Below are 22142 nucleotides of genomic sequence, written 5' to 3'. Positions count from 1 at the left end.
TGACTACTTACATCAAAATGTAGCCTGCAACTGAAATGGGGGCAAGAAATAGAATGACTTAAAATACTTTAAATGTAAGTCGTGAGCTACGTGCCCGTTTCTGAGGTAGTGTGTCTCTGTCCCATTTTTATATTATTATTTTTCTCCTCCCTCTAACACTTTAACTGGGATTCTTTCACTTAGAATGTAATTTTAAAATAATGTTACAATCCTATCTATGGTAAGTACTTGAATTTATGTCAAAAAGTTCACTTGAAAAGTTAAACTGAAAGAAAAAACCAATAAATATGATAGTACTCTTTTTCTCTTGGCTATTTTCTAAAAAGTATGTAACCATATTAATATACTTAAGCCAATGATTCCAAGAATAGAAAAGAATAAAATCACACATTTCATAAAAACCATATAAAATAACCACCTTACCCATATCATTAGCAAGGGAATTAGGATCAGATGCCCCTAGGGTAGCTTCAAACTCCTCTTGGAGACGATATGCTCTTTGCAGCAGAGCTTCAAGTTTATGGATAAATTCAGTACTAATAATATCCTATAAGGAGAGAAAAAGTACACACAGCAAATATTAGATTCTAATGTTAAAATTCTAAACGCTTTCCACTTTTAAATGAAAGGCAGAAAAGTGAGGGATATAAAAAAATACTGTTGGGTGGTGAGAATACTGTGATAGAAGTCAGGAGGCCTGGGTTCTAGCTGTGCCTCAGATAAAATCCCCTCCATTTCGTAATCTGTAAAATTAAGGAGTTGGACTAGATATCAAAGTAAGGTTCTCAAAGTAAGGTCCCTGAACCAGCAGCATCAGTATTACCTGGGAACTTGTTAGAATTGCAAATTAGAAATGAATTAGAAACCCTAAAGGTGGGACCCCCAAATCTATTTTTTAGCAAGCCTTTCAGAGGCTTCTGATGCATGCTCAAATTTGAGAATCACTAACCTAGATGAGTCTAGCTCTAACTCTGTGGGATTTTTATGAATATAATGGCACTTAGTTAAACCCAAAGCACAAAACAGACTTTTAAAAAATTCCTATAGACATTATATCTGCTTAATTCTTTATTTTCTTGAAAAATCAGGAAACAATGATGAATTGCAAATCTGGGGTTTAACAACTAACCGAACAGGAAAAGCCCAGTAAGAAATATCCCCACACAATCCCAAGGGAGAAAAAAAAAGTTCTATTAAATGCCACAGAAATCAAGTACACTGAATCAACATTATATATAGTTCAACTCTTCCAATATTATGAAGACCACTCCCAAATAAATCATCCTTACATCTATACTTTCTTCTGCAATGGCATCTCCTGCACCCAATTTAATGGAACTACAGGCTTCGTCCTCAGCCTGTCTATTTCGAAAGGTTAGAGCTTGTTCCCATCGACGCAATGCCTCTTCAAACAATTCCATACCTAAAAATTGAGAACAGAACAATTTTATTTTTTTTCTGGCCGTGCCACGCGGCTTGCAGGATCTTAGTTCCCCAACCAGGGACTGAACCCAGGCCCCCGCAGTGAAAGTGCTGAGTCCTAACCACTGGACTGCCTGCGATTTCCCAAGAACAGAACAATTTTATTAATTTTTTAAAGTTTTTAAATTTATTTGGTTGCACTGGGTCTTCGTTGCTGCATACGGGCTTTCTCTAGTTGCATCAAGTGGGGACTACTCTTTGTTGCGGTGCGCAGGCTTCTCATTGCAGTGGTTTCTCTTGTTGCAGAGCTCGGGCTTTAGGCGCGCCGGCTTCAGTAGTTGTGGTTTGTGGGCTCTAGAGCGCAGGCTCAGTAGTTGTGGTGCATGGGCTTAGTGGCTCCGCAGCATGTGGGATCTTCCCGGACCAGGGATCGAACCCGCGTCCCCTGTATTGGCAGGCAGATTCTTAATCACTGCGCCACCAGAGAAGTCCCAAGAACAGAACAATTTTAATTAAGTGAAATCAATACCAAAATCATTTTCGGTCTAAAGTGTTTTTCATAGTTAGCACCAATTGCACAGTGTAACTGTAATTTTGGCACTAAAGAATAAAATTTATGCTCACATCATTTCTTAGCAGCATCTTAATATCCCAATACATTCCAGGTCTACAGATGTAGTCAACCAACAATAAGAGAGAAATGACTAATATGTTTTCCCTTTTTAAAATATGTAACTCAAAGGTATACGGTGCTTGGAATTTTTCTAAAAAAAATCATGAATTCATCAAAAGTCCTAACAATAATGGCTAATTTTTATAGTCACATAACTATCTTTCAAAATATCCCCCTAAATGAAAAAGAAAACTGATGGGCAAATAGAAGAAACTAGTTGATAAGAAACTATCAGGTTTACAAGAGGTTCTCAGAAGGAGAGAGTAAAGCTAAGAAGAAAGATAACAGCACAGAGGTCCAGAATAAAGTCTTTTCTATCTTTTTTTCCACCAAAAGGTGTCTTAGACCACCTTGACACCAACTTGCTGATTTGGATGGATAAAGTGCTGGGCCAGAGTTAAAAATATACAAGAAGAACCAATAAAGGGTTACAATCTGAGTAGGAATTTCATATCCCTCCTTATAGAAAGCTTTTGTGGGAAAATAGGTGAATATGTGCCTCTTTTTCTCCAAATTAAAAGAAAAAAAGGCTTACCAAAATAATTATGCACTTCAAACAAAATCAAAATATTTCAAAACCTCAATTTTTCTAGACATATAAAAGTAGGGCTTCCCTGGTGGCGCAGTGGTTGAGAGTCTGCCTGCCAATGCAGGGGACACGGGTTCGAGCCCTGGTCTGGGAGGATACCACATGCCGCGGAGCAACTAGGCCCGTGAGCCACAACTACTGAGCCTGAGCGTCTGGAGACTGTGTTCCGCAACAAGAGAGGCCGCGATAGTGAGAGGCCTGCGCACCGCGATGAAGAGTGGCCCCCGCTTGCCGCAACTAGAGAAGGCCCTCGCACAGAAACGAAGACCCAACACAGCCATAAATAAATAAATAAATAAATAAACAATCAAAAAAAAAAAAAAGTAAAAGATCTTTAAAAGCTGCTTAAGAATCTGACCAAGTCATTCTGAAGATGTTTTTAAGATATGGTAGCTAGAGAATACCTGTCCTCGAAAATCATTTCTTCAGTTATCTGGAGAACCTACAACTCTAAACAAATAAGATGTTCTTTAAATGAAATGTAGGCCTTAAATTGTTTAATTTTCTGTAGCAAAGAATCATTGCCTGGATCTTCCTTCTAAAAAATTTACTCACTTAAAAGACTTCCTTTTTCCAAGCTTTACAATTCTAATTCCTTCATCCTCTTCTCACTCCATCCACTCTCTATCCTTCTGATTATTTTGGCTAAATATAAGGAAGAATTATCTAATAGCAGAGTTGTCCAAAGATAAAAGTTACCTCTCAGGAAGTACTGTGTCTCACTTGACTGCAGAACGTGGCCCAAACTGTCACATATCAGCAGTTTTGTAACAGGAATTCAAACTTGTTACCAATATATTTTTTATGTCATCAACACTGTGAAGGGAACTAAAACAATAGGTGGGAATTGAAACAATATCTCCTACCGATCCTAATTCTATGACACTGAGACTCCCTGCAGCTTCCCTAGTTTTACTCTATTTCTCTTCAATTCTAACTCTCAGTATTCCTACAGAAGTGTTGAGTGTAGGTTTACTAGGCATAGTTAATCTAGAAACATAGTGAGCTTAATTCTCAGAAGACCTGGAAAAGGTGGCAGAAGAACTACTCCTATATCTCTCCCCCCGTGCAGGATTACCTACTGTGGCGTCACGGCGGATGATGTAGTCTTTAACTATTCTAGAGTGTGGGAATGCAGGCAGGCACACAGTCCTTCTGCCAACTCACCATCCCCTTGCTACTCACTGGCCAAGGCCACCTCAAGATTTTTTTGATTTTGTTTTTTAGTTAGTATGCATTTCCCTTAAAAGGAATATAGCCTGAAATAGAGTACAGAAGAACAGGGGAAAGGATTTGAAAATGCATTTGAATCTGATTTGGTGTTAAGGTCTCTGGTTCTCTTCCTGGGCTCCAGTGAGACTTTCTAGACATGCTCACGTTCGAGCTGTAAACACAGGCCTCTTTCTATCTAAAATCCTTTCTAGATATAGGAAGAATACAAATGATATCTAGATAAAAGACTATATAAAGTGGATTTTGATAGATTCATTAGATAAAAGTCAGCAGATTAGGTTAGGTAAATGTAATAGATTGAATAATAACCACCCAAAGATATCAGGCCCTAGTCTCTGGAACTTACAAATGTTACCATATAAGAAAAAAGTGTCTTTGCAGATGTGATTAAATTAAGAATCTTAACATGGGGAGTTTATCCTAAATTATCTGGTGGGCTCTAGATCCAATCACAAACATCCTTATAAAAGAGAGGCAGAGGGAGATTTGATACACACAGTGAATAGGAAGGCAGAGATTAGAGTCATGTGGCCACAAGCCTGAAGCCACCAGAAGCTGGAAGAGGCATGGAATGAATTCTCCTCCAAGCCTCCAGAGGGAGCATGGCCCAAATGCCACCTTGATTTCAGCCCAGTGATAACGATTTCAGAATTCAGGCCTCCAGAACTCTGAAAGAATATATTTCTATTGTTTTAAACCACCAAGTTTGTGGTAATTTTAACAGTAGCCTCAGGAAGCTAACACAACATGTTATGTTATGCAGACTCGAGTCAACAGATGAGAACATTTTAGAATTATAGTTGCTTCCCTTAGAACAATTCATCATTCTTCCGTTTCACATTATATGTGAGTACAGTATCTTAAAACTTCATTATGTTATTCCTACCCATCAAGTATAGGTTCTCAGGAGTGGTCACAGGAATATTAACAAGTTTAATATCATCTTCATCTGCTCTGTCCCAGGAATTAGAATTGCCACAAGCACAGCTATGACAAGAATTGACACTCTGGACCTAAAATTAAGATGGACAGAAGTTACTTCAAAATCTCTTTTGTAATAGTATTTTGCGATCTTTTATATTTATAAATTATTTATGTAAATCCTAATCCTGGTATAACAACCCATGGAATTTCTACCTGAAGAAATAAATCTGATTATATTCAGTCAAACTTAAGAGTCATAAGGCCCTAAGTATTCTGAACCCTTGTTTGCTCAAAACTATACAACTAGAACAATATTTTGAACATAAATCAGATATTTCCATCAAAAATCAAACAGTTATTTTTATAGTTTACTGTCATTAAGTATTTACTTATAAATTTTATCCACACCTACTTTGATTTGAGGTAGCTAGCTTATTTTCCTTTTAGAACTTATTACAATGCTGATTCTCTGCTATGTAATAACGAAAATCGAAAAGCCTCTGTCATCTTCCCTTCTCTATCAAGGTCTGCTAAGCCAATCATTTCAGTCACCTCTATGCACATGACTCCCAAATCTTGAACTTCAGTTCTGTCCTCTTTTGAGAAATCTAAGCCCACATTTCCACCTGCCTATTTGGTGACTCCACTTGGCTCTTCTGTTGGCATCTCAAAATGACTATATCAAAAAAGAGCTCTGCATCTTCCCACAACAGAAACTCTTCCTCCTCCCAAGTTCACTAACAGTACTTTTATCTCCATAATTCCTCAAACTAGATAACAAGTCTTCTCTAACTTCTCTTCCCACACCTCTCATATCCAGTTACCAAGTTTTGTGGACCCTGTTCCCTCCTTTTCCACTCCTGTTGTCATGACCCTCACTGAGGCACTCATTAAGAGGCAGAAATCTGGGTTCACAGCCCTGGCAGTGGAATGACTAGGTCAGCTAAGGCACATATAGTAAAGTGATTCTAAAGACTTCTTACTTATACTATTACCATAAAACTCCTTTTCTCTAGTCAAGAACAGCTTCAACTTTCAGTTGAGAAAATTCAACACAGAGGTACCCCAGATTATAGAATGGGCATATACTTCATTATCCTGCTCAGTTTCACAGACGAACTGAGAGTCTGCATGCCTTTGATCTAGATGCTCCTACCACAGAATAGTCTTTAAAAATCTGGTATATTTTTAGGCATTTAAGAATGGGGCAGCTGTATATTCCAACGAAATACAGAAGCAAGGTATGGAACAGATTATGGTATTCTATAAAGTATTTTTTTATTTTTTAAACTGTTTTTTTTAATGAATATACATGATGGGAGAGGCATATTCTCCCTGGAAGTATACACATAAGAAATTGTCAGTGTTCGTCTCTAAGGAGGGGAATTGAGAGGATCAGGAGCACATTTTTCACTGTTTGCTTTTTGCCTCTTCTTTATTTAGCAGGAAGTGCATATCCTACCTAATTTTTAAAATAATTTTTAAACTACATTAGATTTAAACAAATATTAACTTCATTTTTCACCTGTCAATCAATACTACATTAATGTTGTCAACAAAGAGGTGAAGAACTCCACACTTGGCAGGTTCATCAAGTGATTTTTGTGACCTAGTACCATGTTTGCTGCATCTTCTAGCTTTCTGCAGAACATCTAGCTTTGAAGCAACACTTCCATACCAACATCATCCTCAGAGGACCCCGTGGGACCACATCACTTAACTCAAAACAACCTGGAACCAAGCTGGCTGAGTATTTAGCAAAAGGATAATTTTACTTGTCTGAAGAAAACAGGATCAACCAGATTTCTTAAGCTTCTTTCCATACTAAGAGCTATCTATAACTGTATGACATTTAAACCAATAGATAACAATAGATATATAAATAAAGTTAAAAGAAAAAACTAATAAAAATTTTTTCTTTACTTACAGAGGCCAAACTCTGTGCAGAACCTGAGTATTTACTGAAGAGTCCTCCATTAGCATAATTATAAGACTGAGATCCTTTGTCTTTGGCAGAACTTAAAGATAATGTCAAATTCTGTCTGCTACTGGAACAACTTGAACCTACCAAACAAACATATTAATATTAAAAGTATCAATAACTCCAATGATACATTTCAGGTAAAATTTCAAAGTTTATATATTCATTCAGAGGGCTCCTTTTAAAACACATTTCCCTCAATTGTGTAAATTATTAAATGTATACCATTATTAAAATCTACATCTCTATATAATGTTTTTAACACTGTTAAAATCTGCTTCTGAAATGAAGGTTAAAACATTCATCAATTACTCAAGGTGGTATCTGAATGGTCTACTGTAATCAGCATAAAAATACTGACAACTATGAACCTTCAAATTATAAATTTAACAAAATATAAGCACTTCTTTCCTGAATTACCTCTAAACTTTATCCTTATCACATTATATTGTAATCAGTCTTTTATACGTCTCTCTCCCCTAACAATCTACCCATTCATCTAGGGCAGACACTGTGCCTTAGTTTATCTTAATGCAGCAGTTAAGACACTCAAATCAAATCCTGGCACTTATTAGTTATGTGAACTTGAGCAAGTCACTCAACTTTTCCATATCTCAATTTTCTTTAGGTATAAAATGGGAACAATAACATAGGATTATAGTCCTAACTCATAGGATTGTTATAAAGGTTAAATTAACACAGTGAATATATAGCATGTAGCACTGCACCCAAAGTCTAATAAAACATCAGTAAGTGAGAGGCATCATTACTGTTGTAATGTTCACTACACTTGGCACAAAATAGTCATTCATTAATTATTTGTTGGGTCAACAAATCACAAAATCATATGATAAATCAAATAATAAATTTAAAATAATTTAAAATTCAAAAATAAATCCAGCATGCTCAATAAATTATTTCTATTGAAACAATTTGATAATATGTATCAGATCTCTAACAAAAACTATAGATCCTTTAAAGGCCAGCAATTCTACTTCTAGAACTTTATAAACTTAGGAAATAAACCAGACAAGTATGTGCAAAGCAAGAAAAACAACCTAAAGAGAACAACAGGGAACTGGTTAAATAACTAGAGTACATTTGTACATTAAATACATATTAAAAATGATAGCACAGAGATATATTTATTGACATTTAAAGACATTCTTACATAATGTTAAAATATTTTAAAGGCAGGTTACAAAAGGTATGAATTTTACTTAAAATGCATAAGTCATTTACTTGTATATAATATAAAATTTTATGTCTCAGTATGATATTTAAGTGCAAATATAAATGGATAGATATATACCAAAGTATTAGCAGTATTTATTTCTGGGTAGCAGAATTTCAAGTGATTTTGATTTTTTCTGTTTGCTTGTCTGTATTTTCTAATCTTTCTAAAATTAATTTGTATTACTTGTGAGTTAAATATTACGCAAGGAAATTTTGGAAACTAAAACACTGAAATCACTGCACTCCAGTAATGATTTACATATAAAATTTCCTTCGCAGACTTAATTCAGCTATTTCTACATACCTTTGTCTGATGCTGCTCTTTTAGTGTATTCAAGTATGAGATGCTCTGGTTCCCATGGTAATATTTTTCCTTTCTTCTTTCCACGTCTTCTTTTAAAGTGACGGGCCAGAAAAATTACAGATACAACACTCACTGCAGTTACCACAAATAACTTTTTAGCTACTGGCGAAAATTTGATCTGGAAAAGATGCAATTAGATTGAAAAAAAGTCTTATTTGTTTGTTTAAAATTGACATAAGGACTAAAATTATTCTTAAACTAATCTAGTTCTAAATACTACCAAGATAACATTATTTTACTCTTTCAATGACAACTAGCCCAATTTGAATTTTAAAGACAAACCCATAAAATGCAGTAATTTATTATCCACTGCTCTGCAGTTCTCAGATAAATAATAATGCCCAAAAAGTTATCAGGAGCACAAAATAATTCAATCCCATTAATATCTGTTGACCAACTAATGATTAATTCATGCAACTCAATCTTCTATCTGAATCACAGCAAGATTTTTAATTGCAGGAATGATTAAATTAGACTTTTAAAATGAACCAATTTCTTAAAACTATCTGGAAATGTGGGCAAACATAAATTAACTCAATTCATAAATATCATTTAAATAAGCCCTTTTATTCATGATTTAATCAACAAATATTTACTCAGCATCTTACAGTATACCAGGACTGTGCTATGAAAATGAAAATGAAAATCTTATATAATTCTATTCAATAAGCATATATCAAATGTCTTTCATTTATCAAGAAGCACCAGGTATACAGAGGATACAGATCTTGCTTCCCTCAAGAGTGTACTAATAGTAAAGACAAATATACAAATAATGTATTACAAATAATTACAGTATAGTGTGATAAATACAGTAATGTAAGTATGTACTAAGTACTAACATAAGAGCAAGAGGTAATTAACTTTGTCTTGAGGGACAAACACTATTAATCACCTAAAATGCAAAAGAACTTTAAAATAAAGCTATAGGCTTGGGGATGTAGAAAGCTAGAAAGTGTCACTTCCAACCTTCCAAAAACAAAAAAGCCAAATGACAGATTCTCAGTTTTTTTGAACCCATCAGAATGCAGAAGTTGGACGGTAATCAACTGGCCCCAAAACTAAGGAGACACAGGTTTTCACCTGGAGAGGTAAGACATGAACACTGACATGCAGGAATAAGGCATATCAGGATATCAGTAAGAAGAGTTCAGCTAGCATGGTTGTAAATTGGTGGAGATTGAGAGTGTACTGGTGAAAGAGGGTGAATCACCCTTCCCAGGGGGGCACGTGTGGTGCAAATATAGGGGTAATTCACACTTTTTGGACGTTTTTATCTTCATGAATCCCACCAAGCACGCACAGAAAAGACTGCAAGAGTCCTAAGAAAGTCTCCCTAATGGTGAACTGCGGAAGGGAAACAGGAATTTTTGTTGAGGGACATGAACTGCATCAGTACCCTTCTCTTTTGTCCCCCAAAAGGAACAAAAGCCTTAAACTGTGGGATGCAGTTTTAACTTTAGAGGGAAATTTATACCATTAAATGTTTATATTAAGAAAAAAAGAAAGGTGTTGAAACCATAATCTGAGTTTTGACCTTAGAAAAAGAAGACCAAATCCAATCTAAAGCAAGCAGAAAATTAGGAAGTAATGAAGACTACACAGAAATCAATGAAATGGAAAACCAACTCAATAAAATCAAGAGTTGTTTGGGTTTTTTAATTTTTAATTTTTTATTGTTTTGGCTGCGCTGCGCAGCTTGCAGGATCTTAGTTCCCTGACCAGGGATCAAACCCAGGCCTTGGACAGTGGAAGTTCAGAGTTCCAACCACGGGACCGCCAGGGAATTCCTGGTTTTGTTTTGTTTTGTTTAATTTATTTTATTTATTTAGTCTTGGCTGTGTTGGGTCTTTGTTGCCGTGCACGGGCTTTCTCTAGTTGCGGCGAGCGGGGGCTACTCTGCCTTGTGCGCAAGCTTCTCATTGCAGTAGTTTCTCTTGTTGTGGAGCACGGGCTCTAGGCGCACGGGCTTCAGCAGTTGTGGCATGTGGCCTCAATAGTTGTGGCTCGTGGGCTCTAGAGCGCAGGCTCAGTAGTTGTGGCGCACAGGCTTAGTTGCTCCGTGGCATGTGGGATCTTCCCAGACCAGGGCTTGAACCCATGTCCCCTGCATTGGCGGGGTTATTCTTAACCACTGTGCCACCAGGGAAGCCCCTAGGGTTTTTTAAAATAAATAAAACTGATAAACCTCTAGTCAGTCTGATCAAAAAGAAAGGGAGAAAGAAAAGATACATATTACCAAAATCAGAAATGAAAGAAGGGCCACCACTACAGACCTCACAGATATGAAAGGATAAAAAAAAATGATTACTATGAACAACTCTATGCCCATAAATTCAACAAGTTAGATAAAATGGACTAATTCCTTGAAAGAGAGAAACCATCAAATTTACTCAGGAAGGCGCTTCCCTGGTGGCACAGTGGTAGGAATCCGCCTGCCAATTCAGGGGACAAGGGTTCAATCCCTGGTCCGGGAAGATCCCACATGCTGCGGAGCTACTAAGCCCATGCCACAACTACTGAGCCTGTGCTCTAGAGCCCGCGAGCCAAAACTACTGAGCCCGTGTGCCACAACTACTGAAGCCCACGCGCCTAGAGCCCGTGCTCTGCAACAAGGGAAGCCACCGCAATGAGAAGCCCGTGCACTGCAACAAAGAGTAGCCCCCACTTGCCGCAACTAGAGAAAGCCTGCGCGCAGCAACGAAGACCCAACGCAGCCAAAAATAAATAAATTTGGAAAAAAAAAATTTACTCAAGAAGAAATAGATAGCATGAATATTTACATACCTACTAAAGAAACTGAATATGTAGTTAAAATCTTCTAACAAAGCAAATTATAAGCCAAATTCTACCAAGTATTCAAGGAAGAAATATCAAATCCTACAAAGAGGGAACACTTCCCAATCTTTTTACAAACCCAGCATTACTATTAACATCAAAACCAAAGACATTACAAAAACAAAAACAAAAGCAAACCTACAGACCAACATTGATAGATGCAGAAATCCTTCATAAAATATTAACAAATCAAACCCAGCAATATATAAAAAGAATAATATATATGACCAAATGGTGTATATCCTAGGAATTCATATCTGGTTCAACATTCAAAAACTAATCAATATACTTCACCATAATAACAAACTAAAGAAGAAAAGCCATAATATAATCTCTCTCTCTCTCTCTCTCTCTCTCTATATATATATATATATATTTTTTTTTTAATGTTTAACCCCACTTCTGGACTGGGTTTTTTTTTTTAATTAATTAATTTATTTATTTATTTTTGGCTGTGTCGGGTCTTCGTTTCTGTGCGAGGGCTTTCTCTAGTTGTGGCGAGTGGGGGCCACTCTTCATCACGGTGCGCGGGCCTCTCACTATCGCGGCCTCTCTTGTTGCGGAGCACAGGCTCCAGACGCGCAGGCTCAGTAGTTGTGGCTCACAGGCCTAGTTGCTCCGCGGCATGTGGGATCCTCCCAGACCAGGGCTCGAACCCGCGTCCCCTGCATTGGCAGGCAGATCTCAACCACTGCGCCACCAGGGAAGCCCAAATCTCAATATATTAAAAAAGAAGTATCAATATGAACTCATGTTTTGCTTTTTCTTTTTAATATATACAGATAGACAAATTCAGAAATATAGTTGTGTATAAATACACTGATCAGTATGCATTCACACATATCCTAGTTCTGTCTCCTAAGAGGGCCTAGAAATAGCAACATCCCAGTAGCAATGCACACACCTTGCATCCAGATCTTAGTTTCTAATTGCCAGAGACTAAAGAGAACTAAATATGGAGACTAAAGAGAGCCAAAGCTCCCCAGAAAAGTGGGTAATTCCAGGATTGAGGCAGAGAAAATACAAAATGAACCCGGAGAGGAAAAAAAAAAAAAGAAGAGGGCATGTCAGGCATGTCAAAAGATACAGGAGCCAACCTGAAAGAGCTTCCAAAGCCAAATATGGAACAATTTGAGCAACAAAATAAATAACAATAGTATTAGATTATAAACCAAAGAAAAAAATAAATACCCAAACTGATATAAATCAATAACTGAATAAATTAACAAAAGGGGAAGAAGGGACAACTCTCCCTTACAGAATAATTTTAAATAATGAGTGTAGAAGGAATGAAGGAAATAGAAAATCACCAATAAACTCTATGGTAATAACTGCTTAAGGCAAGATTCACTACTAAGTGCTAAAATTAGGGGACAGGGACTTCCCTGGTGGCACAGTATTTAAGAATCTGCCTGCCAATGCAGGGGACACGGGTTCAATCCCCGGTCCAGGAAGATCCCACATGCCACGGAGCAACTAAGCCCATGCACCACAACTACTGAGCCCGCATGCAACAAGTACTGAGGTGCGTGTGCCACAACTACTGAAGCCCACGGACCTAGAGCCCGAGCTCCGAAACAAGAGAAGCCACCGCAATGAGAAGCCTGTGCACCGCAAAGAAGAGTAGCCCCTGCTCGCCGCAACTAGAGAAAGCCAGTGCACAGCCAATGAAGACCCAATGTAGCCAGAAATAAATAAATAAATAAAATTTATTAAAAAAATAAAATAAAATAAAATTAGGGGACAAAAGTTTAAGGAGAAACAATATATTTTCATAGTCTCAAAGCACCTACCTCCAAATTTATTTACAAAGAGAAAAAACAGCAGAAAAACTTTAATCAAGTGATCAAGGTTAAACATCACCTGTAAAGGACATATACACATCATCATGTATCCCCTGATACAATGCACTGTGGTTCGTGTCAAAAATGAATAATCTCAATGCAATCTTGAGAAAACATCAGACAAATTCAATTGAGGGACAGTCTATAAAATACCTAATTTGTCCTCTTCCAAAGTGTCAAGCATAAAAGGCAAGGAAAGATTGAAGGAACTGTCACAGATTGAAGAAGACTAAGGAGACTTAACAACTAAAAACAATGTGGAAAAAGCAATGAAATTTAAGTAATTACATAAAAAAAAAAAATTGGGTTGGCCAAAAAGTTCGTTCAGTTTCCCCATAAGATTGCTCTAGTAGCACCTATCTTCAACTTCATGTGAAACAATTTTGTTAGACTGAATTGTGACAGCTGCCAATCAATGTTATACCACACAGGAAATAGCCGACATACTCAAAATATCCAAATCAAGTGCTGAAAATCATTTGCACCAGCTTGGTTATGTTAATCACTTTGATGTTTGGGTTCCACGTAAGTTAAGCGGAAAAAAACCTTCTTGACTGTATTTCCGCATGCGAATCTCTACTTAAACATAACAAAAACGTTCAGTTTTTAAAACAAACTGTGATGGATGATGAAAAGTGGATACTGTACAATAATGTGGAACAGAAGAGATTGTGGGGCAAGCGAAATGAAACACCACCAAACACACCAAAGGCTGGTCTTGATCCAAAGAAGGTGATGCTGTGTATATGGTGGGATTGGAAGGGGGTTCTCTATTATGAGCTCCTTCCGGAAAACCAAACGATTAATTCCAACAAGTACTGCTCCCAGTTAGACCAACTGAAAGCAACACTCTATGAAAAGCATCCAGAATTAGTCAACAGAAAACACAAAATCTTCCATCAGGATAATGCAAGACCGCATGTTTCTCTGACGACCAGGCAAAAGCTGTTGCAGCTTGGCAGGAAGTTCTGATTCATCCACCATATTCACCAGACATTGCACCTTTGGATTTCCATTTATTTTGGTCTTTACAAAATTCTCTAATGAAAAAATTTCACTTCCCTGGAAGACTGTAAAAGGCACCTGGAACAGTTCTTTGCTCAATAAGATAAAAAGTTTTGGCAAGATGGAATCATGAAGTTGCCTGAAAAATGGCAGAAGGTAGTGGAACAAAACAGTGAATATGTTGTTCAATAAAGTTCGTGGTGAAAATGAAAAATGTGTCTTTTTACTTAAAAACCAAAGGAACTTTTTGGCCAACCCAATAAAGTCTACAGTTTTTAGTTAAGAATATTATGCCAATGTTAATTTCTTAGTTTTAGTGATTTTACTAGAGTTATGATAGATGTATACATTAAGGAAAATTGGGTGAACAGTATATGGAAATTCTCTGTACAATCTTTACAACTTTGATAAGTAAAATTCTTTCCAAAAAAAAAGAGATAAAGCTCTGACAGACCTTGTTAAGAGGATGAAAAAACATGCTACAGACTGGGAGAAAATATTGATATTTGTAAACCACCTATCTGACAAAGGACTTGTTTATAGAATTCATAAAGAACTCTTGAAATTCAACAGTAAGAAAACAATCCAATTAGAAAATAGGCGAAGGACATGAAGAGACATTTCATTTCACAGAAGATGATACACGGATGGCATAGACACACACACACACATACACACAAAAAAAGATGTTCAACATCATCAATCAATAGAGAAATGTTAATTAAATCTACTGTGACATATGACACACCTATTAGAACGGCTAAAAAAAAATTTTTAGTGACAATATCAAATGCTGGTGAGGATATGAAGACTACTTCTCATATATAGTTGTTGGAAATTTAAAATAGGACAACCATTCTGAAAAATAATTTGGCAATTTCTTTAAACACTAAACATCCACTTACCATATGACCCAGTAATCATATTCCTGAGCATATATCCCAGAAAAATAAAAACTTATGCCCACACCAAACCTGTACACAAATGTTCATAGCAGCTTTATTTATAATAATCAAAACTGGAAACAGCCAAAATGTCCCTCAATAAATGAATGTTAACAAACTGTGGTACATCCATATACAGACTATGGAATACCACAATAAAAAGGAACAAATTATTGAACCTCTCTGTACTATTTCTGCAACCTCCTGTGAATCTATAAGTACTTAAAATTTTTAGAAAATAAAGCTGTATCAACACAGCTGCTAATCCCAGTTAATTCAAACCAATGAAATTTTGGAAGGATTTTATGATTGGGTTGTTTTCCTTCGCATAACTATTCAATTAAACTGAACTGGGAATTCCCTGGCAGTCCAGTGGTTAAGACTGTGATTTCGCTGCCGAGGGCCTGGGTTCGATCCCTGGTTGGGGAACTAAGATTCCACAGGCCGTGCGGTGCAGCCAAAAAATAATAAATAAATAAAAATCTTTAAAGAACTGAATTGACCCATGGTGCACAGTTTGTTGTCTTTAAATATCATTTTACACTAAAGGGTTTTTCTTGGAGAAGTGGCTGATTCCAGGTATGGGGCATGAAAAGTATGAGAGAAGCCTGTAACATCTTCTCATACCAGACAGCAAGGAGGCTGTCAACAGAGTTGTATCTAAAGCACAAACAGGCCAACTTGAATAGGCTCTCACTGGCCAAAATGTGTTCATTTGAGCATAAATAAGGATAAATAATGTAATGGTTTAATATATCGTATATAATTAAATCTGTGAGATCAAAATGATCTTTTTTTAAACCCTCCTTGATCAGCTCTGACGAATACTAAAGAACCATCTCATTATTTTACCAGCTGGTCAATAAAAAGGAAAGAAGCAATTATTCTGCCATTTCTATGCAAACTGCACCAAGGTACCCAAGTACTGACAGAAAGTTTCTCTTCATTGATATACTTTAGCTAATAAATTAAGAAGGAAATATAGAACGGTGTCACCATTTTACAACCTCTTGAATTAGCAGATCCAGTAATAATTATCAAAGACTGCCAACATCACAAAAAGAGTCAACCAGATATTATGTACTTCCTATAACTTAGCTTTACCAACAAACTGAATCTAATTGATACTCTAATCTAACTCAATTCATAGAAAAATACAGTGGAGAGAATATAATTAGGATTATCCTGTCACAATAAAGAACACGGTTTCTTCCACAGAGAAAATAAAAGCAAAGCAAAAAAAAAAAAAACAAAAACGATATGGGGAAACCACAGATTAAAAGAGATCTAAGAGTTGACAGATATCTAAGAGATTTAAAAGATACCTCAATTCCATCAAACAAAACAAAGACAAACAAAAAATACTCATAGGACAACAGGAGAAATTAAACACTGACGGGATACTGATAATATTAAGGAATTACTATTGTATGGAAGGATGTAATGTTATTGTGGTGGTTCTACTTTAAGAGATGAGATATAAAATGAAACAGTTACAGATGAAATAATATGATGTATCGATTTGCCTCAAAAGAATCCAGTGAGGGGCTTCCCTGGTGGCGCAGTGGTTGAGAATCTGCCTGCCAATGCAGGGGACATGGGTTCAAGCCCTGGTCTGGGAAGATCCCACATGCCGCGGAGCGACTAGGCCTGTGAGCCACAACTGCTGAGCCTGCGCATCTGGAGCCTGTGCTCCACAACAAGAGAGGCCGCAATAGTGAGAGGCCTGCGCACCACGATGAAGAGTGGCCCCCACTTGCCACAACTAGAGAAAGCCCTCGCACAGAAACGAAGACCCAACACAGCCATAAATAAATAAATAAATAAAATTTAAAAAAAAATAAAATAAAATAAAGCAAATAATTAAAAAAAAAACAAAAACAGAAACAAAAAACAAATGTATCGGAGAGGTGGGCAATAAATATTAAGAATGCAGTGAGGGATGGAGGAGGAAATGGATAGGAAAACAGGAAACAAGACAGCCCATGCAAACTCTACTCAATACTCTGTCATGACTTGTATGGAAAAGAATCTAAAGAAGAGTGGATATACGTATAGGTATAACTGATTCACTTTGCTGTATACCTGAAACTAATGCAACATTATAAATCAACTATACGCCAATAAAAATTTTAAAAAAGAAAAAAGGAATAAAAAGATTGCCCATGCATTGCTATCTGTTGAGGCTGAGTGTCAGGTATATGGGGGTTCATTAAACTATTCAATTTTGTATATGTTTAAAATTTTCTATAATAAAACTATTTGTAAAAATAAAAATTGAATTAACAAACTTTAAACTATAATGTAATAGTAGAATAAAAACAACTATTCATTACCATTTAAAACCACATGATCATCTGTGTAGAAAAACCCTATGAAACTTATAAAAAGCTACCAGAATAACTGAGTTTAATAAAGCTATAAGAGATGTGAGCGGATTGCAACGCATGCAGCTGCCTGGAAAGAGGGAGCCGGTGTCCTACGTCAGAGCCGCCGCCGCGGAGCCGCCGCCGGGGAGGAGCAGCCGCTGCCGCCCAGGACTGGGCCCTTAGGGAGGAGGAGGCGAGAAGATGGCGGACGACCCCAGTGCTGCCGACAGGAACGTGGAGATATGGAAGATCAAAAAGCTCATTAAGAGCTTGGAGGCGGCCCGCGGCAATGGCACAAGCATGATATCATTGATCATTCCTCCCAAAGACCAGATTTCACGAGTGGCAAAAATGTTAGCAGATGAGTTTGGAACTGCATCTAACATTAAGTCACGAGTAAACCGCCTTTCAGTCCTGGGAGCCATTACATCTGTACAACAAAGACTCAAACTTTATAACAAAGTACCTCCAAATGGCCTGGTTGTTTACTGTGGTACAATTGTAACAGAAGAAGGAAAAGAAAAGAAAGTCAACATTGACTTTGAACCTTTCAAACCAATTAATACTTCATTGTATTTGTGTGACAACAAATTCCATACAGAGGCTCTTACAGCACTACTTTCAGATGATAGCAAGTTTGGCTTCATTGTAATAGATGGTAGTGGTGCACTTTTTGGCACACTCCAAGGAAATACAAGAGAAGTTCTGCACAAATTCACCGTGGATCTCCCAAAGAAACATGGTAGAGGAGGTCAATCAGCCTTGCGTTTTGCCCGTTTAAGAATGGAAAAGCGACATAACTATGTTCGGAAAGTAGCTGAGACTGCTGTGCAGCTGTTTATTTCTGGGGACAAAGTGAATGTTGCTGGTCTTGTTTTAGCTGGATCAGCTGACTTTAAAACTGAACTAAGTCAATCTGATATGTTTGATCAGAGGTTGCAATCAAAAGTTTTAAAATTAGTTGATATATCTTATGGTGGTGAAAATGGATTCAACCAAGCTATTGAGTTATCTACTGAAGTCCTCTCCAACGTGAAGTTCATTCAAGAGAAGAAGTTAATAGGGCGATACTTTGATGAAATCAGCCAGGACACGGGCAAGTACTGTTTTGGAGTTGAAGATACACTAAAGGCTTTAGAAATGGGAGCTGTAGAGATTCTAATAGTCTATGAAAATCTGGATATAATGAGATATGTTCTTCATTGCCAAGGCACAGAAGAGGAGAAAATTCTCTATCTAACTCCAGAACAAGAGAAGGATAAATCTCATTTTACAGACAAAGAGACAGGACAAGAACATGAGCTGATTGAGAGCATGCCCCTGCTGGAGTGGTTTGCTAACAACTATAAAAAATTTGGAGCTACATTGGAAATTGTCACAGATAAGTCACAAGAAGGATCCCAGTTTGTGAAAGGATTTGGTGGAATTGGAGGTATCTTGCGGTACCGAGTAGATTTCCAGGGAATGGAATACCAAGGAGGAGATGATGAATTTTTTGACCTTGATGACTACTAGGTAGTCGACATGGGTCCGGCAAAACGTGCCTCACCCTCCAGCATCCAACCCAAGGAGCATACCCGTGGTGGAATCCAAACAGATCCCTGCCTTACAATTGGAACATTTCCAGAACTTAGTCCATGAGCATTGGATATTGAAAAGAAAAGTGAAACAAAAACCAGACCCAACCCTACACTTTGGTTTGTCATGGTGTCAGCGCAGCAGCCTACAACTAAGTTCCTAAATGCCACTTTGGACTAATTTAAAAAAGAATCCCAGTTTTTACTTTTACTTGATGGTGAAATTGGTTGCTCTTGTATTTTATGAAAAAAAAAATGATTTTTTTAACCTTCATACATAGAAGCAAAATACTTTAACTGCTGTAAACCTTCAAAAGTTAATAGAAATGAAAAAATAAATAAATAAAAAAAAAATAAAGCTATAAGATATAATATCAATATACAAGTCTATTTTCATATACTAGTAATAAATAACTGGAAATAGAAATTTTAAAAATACCATTTACAGTAGCATCATAAAATATGAAATACTTAAGGATAAATCCGACAAAAGATGTGAAAGACATGCATCCTGAAAACTAGCAAACACTGCTGAGGTTCAAGAAAGAAAACCTAAATATATGAAAAGACGTAACACATTTATAGGTTGAAAGACTCAAAGATGTCAACTGTCCCCAAATTGATCTATAGATTCAATACAATCCCAATGACAATCCTAGCAAGATTTTTTTTTTTTTTTGGTAAAAACTGATACTTGATTTCTAAATTTCATATAGAGGGAATTCCCTGGTTGTCCAATGGTTAGAACTCCACGCTTTCACTGCTGAGGGCGTGGGTACAATCCCTGGTCAGGGAACTAAGATCCTACAAGATGCACACTGCAGCCAAAAAAAATAAAATTCATATGGAAATGAAAAGGATCAAGAATAGTCCAAACAATTTTGAAAAAGAAAAACAAAGTTGGAAGACTAACCTTACTTGATTTTGAGACTTACTATAAAGCTACAATAAACAAAACACTGTCGTATTGACACAAAGAGACAAACAGATCAATGCAACAAGAGAGAGAGTACAGAAATAGACCCACACGTATACAGATGACTGATTTTTGGCAAAGGTACAAAAAGGCAGTCCAGTGGAAAAAGAGTAGTCTTTTCAACAACTAGTGCCAGGGTGGGAGGGAGGCTCAAGAGGGAGGGGATGTGGGGATGTATGTATACGTATAGCTGATTCACTTTGTTATACAGCAGAAACTAACACAACAATGTAAAGCAATTATACTCAAATAAAGATATTAAAAAAAAAAAAACAAAAACTAGTGCTGGAAAAAACTGAGTATCCATATGCAATAAAATGGAATTTCAATCTATGTTTCACACCATACACAACAATTAACTAATGGATCACAGACTTAAACACAAAACCTAAAACTATAAAGGTTCCAGAAAAAGCATAGGAAAAAAATCTTTGTGATCTTTGATTAGACAAATATTTCTCTGAGATGACACCAAAAACCTGACCCAGTTTTTAAAAGAAGTTGACAAACTGGACTTCAGAATTTAAAACTTCTGCTCTTTAAAAGGCACTGTTAAGAGAATGAAAAGACAATCCACGCATTAGGAGAAAATAGCTGCCAATCATCTATCTAACAAAGGAATTGTATAAAGGGTATATAAAGAATTCTCCAAACTTAATAAGAAAACAAAAAACCCGATTTAAAAATGGGCAAAATATGGAGATGTATGTATATGTATAGCTGATTCAATTTGTTATAAAGCAGAAACTAACACACCATTGTAAAGCAATTATACTCCAATAAAGATGTTAAAAATAAATAAATAAATTTTTAAAAATGGGCAAAAGCTTTGAACAGACACATCAACAAAGAAGATAAACAGATAGCAAATAAGCACATGAAAACACATTCAACATTACTGGTCATTAGGGAAATGCAAATTAAAACCACAATGAGATTCCACTACACACCTATTTTAGAATGGCAAAAATTAAAAAGACTGGCCATACCAATGGTATAACCACTTTGGAAGAAGTCTGCATTTTCTTAAAAAATTAAACATATACCTACTTATGATCCAGTCATTCCTCTCCTAAGTATTTACCCAAGGAAATGAAACCGTATGTTCATACAAAGACTAGTACAGAAATGTTCTTAGCAGCTTTATTTATAATTTAAAAAAAAAAAAAGAAAAAACAGGAAACCCAAAAGTCCACTGCAGGTGGATAGCTGAACAAACTGTGATATATCCATACAATGGAATACTGTTCAGTAATAAAAAAAGAACTGACTACTGATACATGCAACAACATGCATATATTTCAAAATAATTAGGCTGAGTGAAAAAAAGCCAGACAAAAGGAAGTACATACTGTATGATTCTATTTATACAAAATTCTAGAAAATGCAAACTAATCTATAGTGACAAAAAGCAGATCAGTGCTTGCCTGGGGGAAAGTGGGGGAGCGGAGTTGGACAGTAAGATGCAAAGGCAGAGATTACAAAAGGGAATGATAGACTTTTAGAGATCATAGGTATGTTTAGTACCCTGACTGTGGCAAGGATTTCACAGGCATATACACATATATGTTAAAACTTAAATTGTATTCTTTAAATACGTATAGTTTAATGCGTGTCAATTTTACCTCAATAAAGCTGTTTTTGAAAAATAACATCTTCAGGACTTCCCTGGTGGTGCAGTGGTTAAGAATCCGCCTGCCAATGCAGGGGACATGGGTTCAAGCCCTGGTCTGCGAAGAGCCCACATGCTGTGGAGCAACTAAGCCCGTTCACCACAATTACTGAGCCTGCGCTCTAAAACCCGCAAGCCACAACTACTGAAGCCCGCGCGCCACAACTACTGAAGCCCATGCACCTAGAGCCCGTGCTCCGCAACAAGAGGAGCCACCGCAATGAGAAGCTCGCGCGCTGCAACAAAGAGTAGCCCTTGCTCACCGCAACTAGAGCAAGCCCGCGCACAGCAACGAAGACCCAATGCAGCCAAAAATAAATAATAAATAAATAAATTTTTAAAACTAAATAAACTTAAAAGAATAACATCTTGGTTCTACACATAAATCCAAAATAATTGCTCATTTTCTGGTATACCAGAAATGATTTACTTCCACTTGCCATTAGTATTTGGCTTCAGCGACTGTGATCTAACAAAAATTTAAAACTATTCTTA

The 22142-nt window shown here is 36.7% G+C and overlaps 2 protein-coding genes across 5 annotated transcripts in view; one reads left to right on the top strand and one right to left on the bottom strand.

Annotated features, from left to right (window-relative positions):
- The window catches only part of MIGA1 (mitoguardin 1), a 92469-nt gene that overhangs the window by 58065 nt on the left and 12262 nt on the right, over positions 1-22142 (bottom strand). For all 4 annotated transcript variants that reach the window (XM_007191770.2, XM_007191772.3, XM_007191771.2 and 1 more), the window contains exons 3-7: positions 8363-8540; positions 6769-6905; positions 4804-4930; positions 1290-1423; positions 424-547 (exon numbers count right to left, since the gene is read on the bottom strand). In XM_007191770.2, coding sequence (XP_007191832.1) covers positions 424-547; positions 1290-1423; positions 4804-4930; positions 6769-6905; positions 8363-8540 — 700 coding nt within the window. The remainder of the gene's footprint in view (positions 1-423; positions 548-1289; positions 1424-4803; positions 4931-6768; positions 6906-8362; positions 8541-22142) is intronic.
- Positions 17487-19315, top strand: LOC130707074 (eukaryotic peptide chain release factor subunit 1). Its single transcript, XM_057539773.1, has one exon. The coding sequence runs from the start codon at positions 17624-17626 to the stop codon at positions 18935-18937; it is 1314 nt and encodes a 437-aa protein (XP_057395756.1). The 5' UTR covers positions 17487-17623; the 3' UTR covers positions 18938-19315.

Source organism: Balaenoptera acutorostrata, chromosome 1 (assembly GCF_949987535.1).
Source record: "Balaenoptera acutorostrata chromosome 1, mBalAcu1.1, whole genome shotgun sequence".
In the NCBI taxonomy this organism is placed as follows: domain Eukaryota; kingdom Metazoa; phylum Chordata; class Mammalia; order Artiodactyla; family Balaenopteridae; genus Balaenoptera; species Balaenoptera acutorostrata.
The sequence above is the reverse complement of the archived record's forward strand: the minus strand, read 5'-3'. Positions and strand labels throughout refer to the sequence as shown.

Bases quoted from the DNA above. Each gene is read 5' to 3' on its own strand.
- LOC130707074 (XM_057539773.1), top strand. From the start codon at position 17,624: ATGGCGGACGACCCCAGTGCTGCCGACAGGAACGTGGAGATATGGAAG.